Source organism: Dipodomys ordii, unplaced genomic scaffold, assembly GCF_000151885.1.
Source record: "Dipodomys ordii isolate 6190 unplaced genomic scaffold, Dord_2.0 Scaffold37, whole genome shotgun sequence".
Lineage (NCBI taxonomy): Eukaryota > Metazoa > Chordata > Mammalia > Rodentia > Heteromyidae > Dipodomys > Dipodomys ordii.
The window spans coordinates 4,950,550-4,965,806 of NW_012267253.1; the positions used below are offsets into that span (position 1 = coordinate 4,950,550).

Sequence of the window (15,257 nt, forward strand, 5' to 3'; positions counted from 1 at the left end):
CAGAAGAATGGATTTGTGGATAAGTTACAATCATCGAAATTGAAACGCTACCCGTTGGTCCTGGAGGCTCCTGGCAATAACGTCCATTCTTGTACAACAATTCTGTTATCTGGTAAGACAGAAAATTCGTGCATTGCAGCAAGAGAGGCACACAAGAACAAATACAGTCTGAAATTGAATTCTTGAAATAAAACCTCTTCCCAGTAAGGTATTACTCTACATCACAGTAATCCAACATCACCCCCCACCCACCCAGCAGATTGTTTTGTTTTTAAATAATAGGTTTGTCTACTAAAAATACAACCAAACCCACACTGAGGAAAAACTGCAATGTTTGATGAAATGTCACGAAGAAAGGCTCTAAAGTGACCTGTTTATATATCATTTTAAATTAATTCTTATAAATAACAAATAGCATACAGAAATTATGAGCCAATTTTACTTGTTATCACGCTACTTTTAGTTTCATTGAAATTAGACCAGTGTACTCCTTTTCTTGACTTTTTTAGATTTTTTGAGACAGAATTTAGATATGTAGCCCAGGCTAGCTATACACTCTCCATCCTTCTGCTTCAGCCTCCTAAGAGCTGGGTTAACAGGCACAGGCCACCTAACATGCTAGAGTTCTCTATTTCAATGAACAAAGTAAAATATAGTGGACCAATAAATAATTTGCAGCTTTTTGTTATTCAAAGACATTTTTCTATTCGTTTTAGTGGCACTAAAACAAGAGTTATAAAGTTCTAAGTTGTTTGATCCTGTGGTTTCTTATCAATTACATTCCAACATTAAAATATATTCAAAATTCTACCAGCAAATTTTTAATTTGCAAAATTCAAATATTCATTTTACAACTGAAATCGCTACACAGCCTATGCTGCTGACTAGTAACTCAGAACACAGTATTTGGCTACACAGACCCTGAGGGTCAAGGCAGAATAGAAACATATAGTAGCTGTCCAGCTTGATATGGGTTAAGAATTTTGTGGAGTCTGTAACTGACCTTACATGGTTTTTAAAAAGGCCTAGAAACAAATTGTTAAAGAGTTAGGAAATGAAACCATTTACTTCTAATATTAGGCAAAACTGGTCATATGCCACTATGACAATCATGCTTCATTTAATAGCATTTTTCAAAGAAAGAGTTAAGATAGAAACACAAATTGTACAAAAAAATGAAATGATCATCCTCTACAAACTGCCTTTTAGTCAAAATACACAAAGAAGACATTAAGTTCTAACACAAATTGTAGCTATACATCAGTTGTAAGATGGTCATACAAAATGCCAATTTTGAATGATACATTTAATTAATAAAGCAACAAAAATGTTTGGTCAAAACTAATACTTTTAGAAATAAATGTACAATAGAATTGCGCAGACAGTCTGAATGGCATTGCAATTAACACTAAAAATAGAACTGAATGAAATTTAGATCTTAAAAATATTTTTGGTTGGAGATATAGATGAGAAGAAAAATACTTGGAAAGCATGTGTAAGGTCATAGGTTCAAACCCCAACATTGTAAAAACCAGACAAAATTTTTTTAATTGGGAATTTCAGCAAATATACATTCCGATTAAATTAAGCTTAAAATCTTTCATCCAATTCATTATTGTTCTTCCTGCATAAAGTCAATTAACTTCTTGAAAAGGTAGCATTATAAAGCTGGTCTACAAACCATTTATGTAAAACACACAAATACATGTGTATGTGTGTATTTAGAAATTTAGTCATCAAAATGTAAGGTCAAATATCTTAATAATTAAAATCTTAGATTTTAGAACTAAATCAAGACTTTCGTAGCAAATTTTTGGCTATTTTAACACTACCAACTTTGAGATTCTAAATCTATTAATTCTAAATCATTAATGTGTGAAACTTAAAATGTTTGCTCTCAACTGATTTGCCTTATGACTTGCAGTATTAGAAGTGCTCACCTTGCTCCAAAGATCTACATTCATAGACCTGCAGAGGGCAGCAAAGGATTAAAAATAAGCTCAGAGGTTTAAAAAACATTTTAAATTAAAATTCACTTACAATTATATATGGTTCAAAGCCTTTAACAAGTAAATAAGTGTGTACAAAATCAAGTTGAATGATTACAATTAGTTAATTTACAACTTAAAGTAACCCTCATCCACTTCTGATTCTTAAAATAAGTCAGGTTAGGATAAGAATCAGTTAAGAAAAAATCTCTATAAACTGTAAGAGTTCAAGCTTGACAGAGTTGGAATATTTATATGGTCTCAAAGTACTGCCCATAGCTGCAATGGAAAAAAGAATAAGTTTATAATGTAGAAGTCGAATACCTGGACAAATCAAAACTAATATCAATAATGAGATGCACAGTGTGTCTTTAGATGTTATTCTTAGGAAAGACAGGAGTATCAAGTGGTAGAATACTCGCCTTGAGCTGAAGAACATGAGGGATAGTGCCCAGACCCACAGTTCAAGCACCATGACCAACAAAAAATACAGAGAAGTCAGTGAAAAAACAGTGAGGCTTCAAGGTATCATTAGGATGAAATACTACACTGAAATAGAACATGAAGTAGTAAGTGTAAAAGACTTCTACTTTCTAGTAATGGTAGACTGTAACAGGGACTGGATTTGTGTACCACTTAAATAAGTAATACTTAGAAATAATGATTGCAGGTATTGGATCATAGTCCAGTAGGAGAGCAGTGCCTGAAAGAAGAGAAACATATAACTACTCTTTTGTTTTGAGGCCCCAGTACAAGAGGAAAACCTAGTAACAGAACCACATAAGAAGCCAAGCACATACTCAGGAGGCTGAGATCTTGAGGATCATGGACTAAAGCCAGCTCAAGTAAGAAAGTCCACAAGACTCTTAACTCCAACTGAACCAAAAAAAAAAAAAAAAAAGCTGGAAGTGGAGCTGTGGCTAAAGTGGTAGAACTCTAGCCTTGAGTAAAAAAAAGCTCAGGGACAGCACCCGGGCCCTGAGTTGAAGCCCCAGGACTGACACAAACACAAAGAAAAGCCCTATTTGATGGGCTGGGAAGGTGGCTCAGTGGTAGAGCGCTTGCCTTGCATGTCTGAAGCCCTGGGTTTGATTCCTCAGCACCACATAAGCAAAAAGGAAAAAAAAGCCGGAAGTGGCGCTGTGGCTCAGGTGGTAGAGCGCTAGCCTTGAGCTGAAGAGCTGAGGGACAGCGCCCAGGCCCACAGTTCAAGCCCCAGGACTGGACCAAAAAAAAAAAAGAATATGCTATTTGAGTAAGCATGGTGGCATATGCCTATAATCCTAGTCTTCTAGAGGCTGAGGCTGAAAGCACAAATTCAAGGCCAGCCAGACTGAACTACATAGTAAGGCTGTCTCAATAAAATAAAACATTTTGAACACAGGTACATATCTACTTTGTTAAGCTTTGTTCAGGCCTGAAAGATGCTAAGGAAGATAGATACTGCAGATGAGCCATGCTTTTTTGAGGTCTTGGTGGAAAATAATTCCAGATATGTTGTGAAACTAACCAATGTGATATTGCTGCTGTAAGCAGGGTCTTATCTACTTACATTAGCTGCCTTGTTTTCAAATTCCATCCACATGAACTATGAAGCTACTACATAAAAGTATATGAAGACTGAATCAGAAGTTTATGTGATTTATAAAACATTTTCCTCTACTAGTTCCTTTTTTTCTGATTATGAAAAAACAAAAAGCCAGTACAGAAGTCACTGGGCAGCATAACAGACGACACAAAATTAAACAGTATAAAAAGGACACCAAACACATTTATTAACTCAGCAACATTAACCTAGGTATATGACAGTATGTATACCCTTGTGGTTTTTTTCCCCTTTCTGATCCAAATACTTCATTTATATTCTAAAAAATTCAGTGTCATGTCTGCAACTTTAAGTAGTTTTACTAAAAAGAACAAAGTGTTATGTGTGTGTTTGCGTAGAATAAGACAATCAGAGGGAAAGTTACAGGATGATATAATTGCTCAGTCAAGACAAAGAGTATGTGATTCATTTACTGCTTTCAACATTTCTTTGAATCTTTTCAATATAACAAAAGTGTCAAATGCTAAAATATAGTCTTAATCTGTCTCCCAAGGGTTCGTATGTTGGGAGCTTGGTCTTCAGTATGGCAATGTCAAAAGTACGGCCTAATGGAAGGTCCTTAAGGGACATGCCTTGGGAGGGATTACAATTGTCCTGGGACACGTGGCTTTTGCCAGAAAGAATTGGTAAAAGAGCCCAATCCCAGCTTGCTGTTTTGTGAGGCGATCTCTGCTGAGTCAGCACCACATCTCTGAAACTCTACAGCTGTGGAGTAAACCAACTTCTTTTCTTTAAAAAGTTAGCCTGCTCATCTAACTGTAACCCCTCCGTACAGTATTTTAACAATAAAAAACTTATTGAAAAAAAAGTTAGCCTGCTTTTGAGTATTAAAAAAAAGTGGGCTGGGAAGGTGGCTCAGTGGTCGAGTGCTTGTCTCAAATGCATGAGGCCCTGGGATTGACTCCTCAGCACCACATAAACTGAAAAAGCCAGCACTGTGACGCATGTGGTGGAGAGCTAGCCTTCAGCTGAAGAGGGGAGGGACAGCGCCCAGGCCCAGAGTTCAAGCCCCATGACTAACAAAAAATAAGTAAATGAAAATAAAAGTCATTGACATTCCTTAAACACAGAGGAGGTAGTAGTACTATAATGAATGAAAATCACTGTGTAATTAAATGTTCAAAGAATAAACAAAGTACATACAAATTTATCTGTAATTTGCCAATTTTGAACAGCATTTTCTTTCTGGAAACAGGATGTAAACAAATCTGCATTTCTTGGAAAAAGGGGATATTAAAGTTGACTCAACTTAATTCAACTACTTAGAAGGAGGAATAAAACAGAAAGTTATTTCACTTATTAGAAAATAAGGAAAACTAACTTTCTTCATGCACTAGATTACAAAAGGAGAGATATGTTCACAGCCAGGCAAAAAAAGTGTGCATAGATAATCTTACCTTCTAAAGCCTAGAATTAGGCTGCCTCTCAGAGAATTGAATGAGAAAGGCAATGTACTGGATTCCACTGCAAAAGAAAATGACCAACAAAAAACCCTCAGACCAAATAATAAGCAAATTACCAACACTTTTTGACAATTTTTTTTGTTCCTGGGGCTTGAACTTGGGGTCAAAGCACTGTCCTTGAGCTTCTTTTGCACTCTATCACCTGAGCCACAGCTCCACTTGTAGCTTTTTTGGTAGTTTACTAGAGGTAAGAGTCTCATAGACTTTCCTGTCAAGGCTGGCTTCAAATCATAATTCTCAGATGTCAGCCTCCTGAATAGCTAGGATTGCAGGCTTGACAACACTTTTGACCAATAGCTTTTCAATTGGGAAATTTTAAAAAATGTTTTCACACAAAATTAAATAATGTGGTAAAATATTTGCAATAAAACATTCTCAGGAATTTTACTTCATTTCCATGAACACATTCAACTAATGAATTTATACTGCAAAATTCTTTTTGTTAATGGCAATTACTAATGTCATACTTGTATGACCTTAATCCATATAACTGAGACGGTTACTGGACATAGTGACACTATAAAAAGACTACAATGAAAAAAAATTGTCCTTTAAAGACAGAAGAGAAAGTTCTTTTCTAAGCGAAGAATTGGGATCTGTTAAACTATTCACACTTTCTCATTCCATTTTTTACCAGGATCATGACCTGTATTATTAACACAAGAGAGACAACTTGAAGTTATAATTTAAAAACTCCTCATTTTGGCTACTCAAACAACTCTGGCAACTCAAACAATGTTCCTTGCAAATGTATTACAATGATATCATGTTATAATTGATCTATAGTAATTTAATTTTCCCAATATAATATGATTTTTGAATTATACAAAAAAAACTAAGTGGAATGAGAAAGAGGAATTCACAGCAAAGGCAAATTCTAAAGACAATAAACAAGTTTAGTTCAAGCTTAAGGTTAAGCTACCTGGTTTAATTTTTTAAAGAATTCATACAAAGAATTTGTTACTTATAAGATTTACTTAGATCTGTTAAGGAATAAGTAACAATACCCATCTCCATAAGAATTATTTTAAATGAGTTGTCACATACCTTGTACAAGGAGAGTTTAAGTTTCCTAGTAGTATTATAACATTTGAAAATCAAAGTTTTTTTTTTTGGTGGGGGGGGCTGGTCATGGGGCTTAAACTCTGAGTCTGGGGACTGTCCCTCAGCTCTTTAGCTCACGGCTACCGCTCTAACACTTGAGCCACAGTGCCACTTCCGGTTTTCTGGTGGTTAATTGGAGATAAAAGTGTCATAGACTTTCCTGCCTGGGCTGGCTTTCAACCACGATCCCCAGATCTCAGCCTCTTGAGTAGTAAGGATTACAGACGTGAGCCACTAGAGCCCAGCTTTTTTCTAAGTTGGTTTTAAAAAAATGACCTGAACTCAAGGAATCTGAAAGTCAACACCACCTTGTGTCTTTCAGTAACCTTTCACTTTGATTGACCAAATTAATTTGGCATGCTCACAAATAAAAGAGGAACGATGTACCCAAGGTATCCATAAATTTGATGAAGATAATCAATCTACCCTTCCTCATTTATTCTTTGTAAGGAAATACATATCTTAAAAGCTGCCTAAAGGAAATACCAGATATTATAGAACTGTTCTTCAAAGACATATAAAATCAAGGGGATCAGGAATGACAGGAATCAGCTCAAATATTCTTTAGTCTTCCAGTACCAGGCATTTTCCTTTTTCAAATTTAATAAACAACGTCTTGAAAATGTATTTTTATACTATTCAAAATAGTATTTCACAGAATACTGACAAGTTTTATTTTCCTTAAAAAGGTGGTCAGAAACATCTCAGCCTTGGGAAGGCTGCTGACATAAATCATCTAGTTTCCTTAGCAACAAAAACAAGTCTGGAAAAAAAGTTGGTAATAAAGTGGAAAGGATGGCATGATAAAAGGGAAAGGCAGCTCTCAGGGATGCACCTTATGAGCCGTGAGTCCTCAGCTAATGCTTCTGTTTTCATCTTGTCAGTATGGAAATCTATGTATTGTACAGAGTGGAAGGCAAAATCAATACACTCAGCAGCCAGCATTAATCCCAACCTCTGACTCAAACAACTATGTCTCTAACAATCACCATTTTTCATACTAGGCAGTTTGCCTTTTCCATAAAATACTATTTTTAGTTAATAAGGTATTTTAAATAGCATTAACCAGGCTATCAATACCAAATAATCTGTTAATTGTAAAATATTCATCTATATAAATTGAATACACATTAATAAAAGCTTAACTGGTTTTTTGTTGTTATTTTGCTGATCCTGGGGCTTAACTCATGGCCTGTGCACTGTCCCTGAGCTTCTTTTGCTCAAGGCTAGTGTTCTACCACTTGAGCCACAACTCCACTTCTGTTTTTTCAGGCAGTTTAGTAGAGATAAGTCACAGACTTTCCTACCTGGCCTGGCTTCAAACTGTGATCCTCAGATTTCAGCCTTGAGTGGCTAGGATTACATGCATGAGGCACCAGTGCCCAGCATAATTGATTTTTAACTTTTAAGGAGCAAAAAGTTGCTCTTTATGTGGTCTTGTTTTTTGTTGTTTTTTTTTTCCAGGGCTGAGAACCAAACCCAGGGCCTTGCGCGCGCCAGGCGGGCGCCCTTCCGCTGGGCTAAACCCCCAGCCCCATGTGGTCTGGTTTTAAATGATGGATTTTTCACAAGATCTGAAAGCATGTCAAGTAACATGAATGCGTTCAAAGTGAATGCTTTAAGGAATGTCTTTTTTTTAATATAACTTAAAAACAAAATGGGGTATGATGAAAAGAAAAAAAATTCAAGTGAGGAGATCTTGCTTCTGGCTCAATGCATACCTTGGGCATATCATTTAACCTCACTATGCCTTTCTTCATCTATCACTGGAGGTGAATTTATTAGTAGGATGAATACTATACTGTACCATAGCATTTTTAAATGTAGTTAAATATTTGCTGTGTTAGTATTAAGAAAGTCTAGGAAATGGCTTCCTGAGATTTATGGTCATAATAGATTAGAAAACATTTTCTTTTTTTTTTTTTTTTCTCTGCAGCAGGTCAGTTTAATATTCATTTGTGCTTCAAGTTAATTTAGCACTGTTATTAGGACTTAGTTTAAACAGCAAGAAAACATTTTCAAAAACAGTATCTCATCCAATTTTCAAAAAATGCTTTCCAAGTCTTCAGGCTCCCCAAACCCACACACTAACATCAGGTTATCTCCAAGGTACTTTGAACTTTCTTGTTAGCATGATTTAACAAAACCCTTGTTTGCATATCATGAACTATCATACATGCCCTCAATGATAACTGAAATTAATACCAATCAAATTAATGCTAATGTTAAATACTTACAACAAGATAGAATGTAGTCTAAGTTCCCATTTATTGCTTCACTTCGGATTTCAGCTTGAGAAAAAGTATTACTTTTAGGTAGACATTTATTTTCCTAGGAATAAAGCATATTCTATCAATAATAAGCTTCAGCAATATTTTGATATGCCATTCAAATTTACTACCTTTAAAATATACAATCACCATATTATCTGATAAATCTTTTTCTTTTTGCTGGTCCTGGGGCTTGAACTAAGGGGCTGGGCACTGTCCTTGAGCTTCTCAAGGCTAGCTCTCTACCACTTGACCCACAGCTCATTTTCAAACATCTTCAAATCATTTTTAAATACTACACATCGGCTCAATAACTGAATTCTAATAAAAACTTTAAATGGAATTCTAAATCAAATGTTTTTCTCAAATAGATAATCCATTATCAATATAGTGGGGATTGTTTCAGGGGTGGGTGTGGAAGTAACTCACTATTTATTATGGAAGCTATTGTAACCATTATCTCATTGAGGACAGAACAAAAATTCAAAACACAGAACTAAAATAACACCTTGAAATATATAGCAAGTAAGATCAGACTTCTTTTTTTGTGTGTGCTGTTCCTGGGTCTTGAACTCAGTGCCTAGGTGCTGTCCCTAAGCCTTTGTGCTCAAGGTCAGAGCTCTACCACTTGAGCCACAACTCCACTTTTGAGATTTGGGTGGTTAATTGAGATAAGAGTCTCAGACTTTCCTGCTCAGGCTGGCTTTGAACCACAATCCTCAATCTAAATCATCTGATAACTAGGATTACATGCATGAACCATCAGTGCTGGGCTAGGATCACACTTATTTAACAGTAAGTGGTTTATCATTTGTTCTAACATTACTTATTTAACAACTATAAGAAACAAGTTTGGGGCTGGGAAGGTAGCTCAGTGGTAGAGTGCTTGCCTTGCATGCCTGAGGCCCTGGGTTCAATTCCTCAGCACCACATAAGCAAAAAAAGAAAAAAGCCGGAAGTGGCACTGTGGCTAGAGTGGTAGAGCGCTAGCCTTGAGCTGAAGAGCAGAGGGACAGCACCCAGGCCCAGAGTTCAGGCCCCACGACCGGACCCAAAAAAAAAAAAAGAAACAAGTTTTACCTCAAATAGTTATTGAATCATTTTATGATAGCACAGTATTGAAAACCACAATAATAAATAAGGAACAAAAATAGTTTATTTATAAAATAATTTGTGGAAAGATACCAAATGAAAACAAATAGGTTGCTGAATAACTAATAATGTACATTACATTTTGGGGAGGAAAAAGAGAACGAGGGACAGAACTGAGGGCCTTGTACTAAGTAATTGTACTAAGTCATATTTCACTTTGTTTTGTTTTTCAGACAGGTTTTCATGTTTTTGTCTAGGTGGCCTTGAACTGTGATCCTCCTATCCCTCCCCTTCAGAGGAGCTGGGATTATAGACGTGTATGAATATGTTGACATCTATAATCCAAGTTTTGTTAAGAGATGTCTTATGCACACTCACATTTGAAAGAATACATATGTTAAGCAAAAATGAAGAGCAATGCCGTGAGTTGTCCAGTCTCTTCACTTAAGACTAGTATTTTTTAGTTTATCAGTGAGTGTACACAAACTCTTAGAGAGTAAGGAAAATTGTTTTGATATGTAGCTAAAGATAAACAATCATTCAATACTACGGCTCTATCAAGCATTTGAAAGAATAATTATTTCTGAACCAACCATTCTTAACAGTGAAGAATCAGATAATTAAAATGAGAATATAATCAAATTTAGGAAACAAAATTTTAATATAACCTAATTTAGTTTCCAAATTACATCTGGTTCTCTGAACAATAGATCACTAATGAGAAGGCAAAAACAATAACACAACACTGGACTTTAGGTTGTATTTCTGCAAAGAAAAAAAAATTTGCAAAAGAATATGTAGACGAGGGAGGGAAGGGCTGGGAAGGTGGCTCAGTGGTAGAGCGCTTGCCTTGCATGCATGAGGCCCTGGGTTCGATTCCTCAGCACCACATAAGCAAAAAGAAAAAAGCTGGAAATGGTGCTGTGGCTCAAGTGGTAGAGTGCTAGCCTTGAGCTGAAGAGCTGAGGGATAGTGCCCAGGCCCAGAGTTCAGGCCCCATGACCGGACACCCACCCCCAAAAAAAAGAGGGGGGAAGAAGAGTTGGAGAAAACGAGGGAGGCAGTAACAATATTAGACAAGAAATACACTCATTACTTATATGTAACTGTAACCTCTCTGTACATTACCTTTACAATAAATTTTTTTAAATAAAGATTTTTGTTTTTTTAAAGAAAAAAACTCAAACTTCCATTCCTGGAATTAATTTCAATAAATAGTATTTTATATGATCAAATACACATAGGCACCATGCCTTTCTTTGTATTTCTCTCCTTGGAGTATCTTCCTTTGGTCTCACTATGTGATTAGAAAGTTTTTGTTTTGTCTTGGGTTTTTTGTGGGTTGTTTTGCATATTGCTCCTTTCATTAGTAGTAAGAAAATAAATGTACTGACCCCCTATGATATCATTTACTTATCATCATACCCTCAATGGTTCTTTTTTAATGATTTTCCTTTCTTTGCTTTTTTTATTATTAAATAGTTGTACAAAGAGGTTACAATTCCGTAAGTCAGGTTACAAGTACAAAAAAATGACTTAACAGTTTTAGAAAACTCAACGAACCACAAGAATAGCTGCAGCTACAACACATCTTTTAGGCAAAATATTTCTGATTAAGTATTTAATACTCTTCCATACTTTTCCTAACTATATAGCATTTTATTCTGAAAATAGAAAAGGCAATTTTTGGACTGTCCAGGTCAAGTTCTTCAACTGTCTTTTATCAACACCTTGCCTATCTCATGGGAAATAGCAATGCTTTGAAGTCCAAAAAGAATTTTTTTTTCATTTAGAAAAATAAAATGTGCTATTAATAAAGAAAAGTGTTGATTTGCCTTTTTAAGGTAAAACACAATACTAATCACTATATTTATAGAACTTTAGAAAACTGCCACAAAAGATCAGTTTTAATCCTCAGTTCAATAGCTTTTTAAAAATGACCACCATCCAAACATTAAGTAAAAAGATATTCCCTTTAATCCTGAGATTAAAACAGATTTGTACTCACCTCCAAAAGAGCACGTACTGACTTTATACTATCAAAGGATGGAAAGACATAATTTACGTATGTCTCCTGATCAGGATGTACTCCAAATTCATACATTACTTTGAGGACATCAATTATACCTGCAACATACAAGATAGAAGCAGAGATGAAGAACCTGGAATACATTCAGGTCAGACCTGGGTACAAATGGTTCACATTTGGAATCAAGGCTGCGTGGGAGGCTGAGATCAGGGGGATAACAGCTGAAGGCCAGGCTGGGCAGAAAAGCTTAAGAGAATACTTCTCAACCTCTAACTGTATGCAGTACCACCTGCCTGTTATCCTAAACTATATGGGATGCTGATATTGGATGCTGTCACAGGCCAGCTGGTACAGTGAAATCCAAGAGACTGAAGCTCCATGGATGGGAGCTGGAGGCAATGGTACACAAGTTTAATTCAAGCAATAGTAAGCCTAACTAAAGTAGGCAGATCAAAGGCCCAAGCACACATCTAGTCAGGCAACAAGACCCTACCTCAAGTATAACCAGTAAAAACCAGGCCTAGAGATACGGCTTAAGTAGTAGAGTGACAGCCAAGTGCAAAGCCCTTAAGACTTAAACCAGCCAGACACTGGTGGTTCACGCCTGCAATCCTAGCTACTCAGGAAGCTGAGATCTGAGGATCACAGTTCAAAGCCAACCCAAGCAGTGAACTCTGTGAGACTCTTATCTCCAATAAACCACTCAGAAAATGGGAAGTGGTGCTGTGGCTCAAGTGGTAGAGAGCTGAAGAGAGCTGAAGGACAGCATCCAGGCCCAGACTTCAAGCCCCATGACTGGCAAAATATAAATAAATAAAAGACTTAAACCACAGTATCATTACAAAGAAGTCACTTTAGATGAATTACTTGCTAAACTATAGTTGAAAAAGATTCAGCATTTTGACTAAGAAAATGAAAAAATTATCTTACTCTATTAATTCAATAGTGAGTTCTAAGACGGTATCCTTTAAGAAAAAACATAAAGAAAAACACAAGTAGCTACAAAATTATGGCTCTAAAGAAACAAAACAATTAACCAATATGTCCAACATTTGTGGCTTCCCATAAAACTTCACTGCTACCATAGAGCAATGATGGACTTACATAGTCAAGGCCTGTTTAACCGACAAAAAAATTTTATTTCTATAAAATTTTCTTATATGATGAAGCCTAAAACAATTAATTGTAAATTTCCAATGTACACAAAGATACACACAAGTCTAACTACAGCATAAAATACCTGCATGTTACAGATAAAATTCAGGTTACAGATCAGAACATTTTGAAATATTCAATATACATAAACTTACATAATACAGGTATAAAATAGACACACAGACAAAGGAATAGAGAGCTCAGAAATAAAAGTTATACATATGAAGCCAACTAATGCTTAACAGTCAGTGAGAATACACAGAGGAAATAGTGAAGTCTCTTCAGAAAATGGTACTGGAAGACAGGATATGCACTTGCAAAATAACAAAGAAAAAGTCAATTCAAAAGTTCATGAAGGATTTAAGTTATATTCTGATTTAATGTACAACCAAAGATTGAAACCACAAAATTCCTAAAACACTGGGCCTTGGTCATGAATTTTTTTTTTATATGACTCCAACGAACAAGTAACAAAAGCAAAAGTAAACAAGTAAGATTACAACAAACTAAAAAGCTTCAGAATGGCCAAAAGAACAACAAAAAGGAAAGGCAGATAAGGAGTGAAAGTGTTAAAAGGATATCTAACAAGTATATATGTGCACTTGCATATGTGTATGTTTCCAATAAATAAAATGAACTCATACAACTCAACAGCCAAAAGGTAATAACCCAAGGAAAATCTGGACAAGGGCCCTAAATAAATACATACTTCTCTGAAGATTACATACAAATTGGTCAACAGGCTTATGAAAGAACGCTCAACTTCACTAAACAGTGGTAATAACTATTATCAGGCTAAAGGTATAGTTTGATGTTGATTTCAGGGCAATTTATTTATTTATTTATTTTGGTTGGTCGTGGGGCTTGAACTCTGGGCCTGAATGCTGTCCCTGTGCTCTTCAGCTCAAGGCATGTGCTCTACCACTTGAGCCACAGAGCCACTTCCGGTTTTCAAGTGGTTTATTGGAGATAAGAGTCTCTTGGACTTTCCTGCCCGGGCTGGCTTTGAACCGCAATCCTCAGATCTCAGCCTCCTGAGTAGCTAGGATTACAGGCGTGAGCCACCGGCGCCCAGCTTCAACGTATTTTTTATTTCACTTTTGAAAAAAATTAAAAAGTGGATTACCCATACTATACTTGGGTGATCAGGTGCCTGCCTAACACTCTTGAGGGTCTGAATTCAGTCACCACCACTGCAAAAAGAAATATATATATTCATATATAAAATCAAGAAGGTAAAAAAACTAATGCTGGTGAAGATGTGGAGAAAAGAGTTGTAGTAGTACACTTTGTATGGATGGTAAACTGATTTAGTCACTATGGAAAAGTTCTTTTAAAAAAATCTAACTATCTTGACCTAGCAATTTCACTTCTGAGTAAATATACAAAGGAAATAAAATCACTGTCTCAAATGTTTACCACAGCACTTTCACAGTAATCATAAATGGGAACAACATCCAGGTGACGAATGGATTAAAAATATGATACATACATGTGTGAGTACATGTGTGTGTGTGTGTGTGTGTATGTGTGTGTGTGTGTAAAATTAAGCTTCATAGCGTATTGTCTACAATCACAGCATTCTGGAAGTGGAGACAGGAGAATTAAGAGTTCAAGGATTGGGCTGGGAAGTTGGCTCAGTGGTAGAGCGCTTGCCTTGCATGCCTGAGGCCCTGGGTTCGATTCCTCAGCACCACATAAGCAAAAAAGAAAAAAGCCGGAAGTGGTGCTGTGACTCAAGTAGTAGAGCGCTAGCCTTGAGCTAAAGAGCTGAGGGACAGCACCCAGGCCCTGAGTTCAGGCCCCAAGACCAGACCCAAAAAAAAAAAAGTTCAAGGACTGCTAGATATACACAATGAAAATGTCAGAAAGAAAGGAGAGGTGAAAATATGGTAGGGGAGTGCAATAATAAGGCACATGCTGGTGAGAGAGGAAAGGTGAGGAAATGCAGTCATTACATTATATAAAAACCAAACTATAGCTTGAAAGTAGGACTGGGAAGGGAAATAATGGGAGGAAAGAAAAATAGGAAGGATATCGATCAAGATGCACTGCATTCATAACCTATCTCATGAAATTATAACCTCTTTGTACAACTACTTAATAAAACTTCTAAAATGGAAGAGGGAAGCAGGAAAAGAAGTAGGGAGTGACTCAACAACATGAATAAACATGGAAAAGATTATGCTAAGTGAAATAAGCTACAAACAAATGCAAAAATAGTTATACACACATCCTAATGATGTTTTGGTCAATTACAGATTATACATACAATGGTGGTCCCATAATATTGGAGCTGAAAAATTCCTATTGCCTATTGATTCTGTGATTATCACTGTATCCCAATGCTGTGCCCTTTTCAGCCCAGGAGAGAAAGATTACTCTATATAACCTCAATGTGTAAAAGACTGTACCATTTGGTTTCCACAAACTTCTTCTTGCACAGGAATAAACTGCCTAATGACAAATTCCTTGGAATGGAATTCCAGTGTTAAGTGACACATAACTGTACTAAATGATCTCACATATGTGTAGAAGCTTTAAAAAAAA

General features: G+C 36.1%; 1 protein-coding gene across 1 annotated transcript in view; it reads right to left on the bottom strand.

The window, feature by feature from the left end:
• Lrpprc (leucine-rich pentatricopeptide repeat containing) overlaps nucleotides 1-15,257 on the bottom strand; it is a 95,339-nt gene that overhangs the window by 53,846 nt on the left and 26,236 nt on the right. Inside the window, exons 12-16 of the mRNA XM_013017979.1 lie at nucleotides 11,532-11,650; nucleotides 8,399-8,492; nucleotides 4,992-5,058; nucleotides 1,941-1,968; nucleotides 52-109 (exon numbers count right to left, since the gene is read on the bottom strand). Coding sequence (XP_012873433.1) covers nucleotides 52-109; nucleotides 1,941-1,968; nucleotides 4,992-5,058; nucleotides 8,399-8,492; nucleotides 11,532-11,650 — 366 coding nt within the window. The remainder of the gene's footprint in view (nucleotides 1-51; nucleotides 110-1,940; nucleotides 1,969-4,991; nucleotides 5,059-8,398; nucleotides 8,493-11,531; nucleotides 11,651-15,257) is intronic.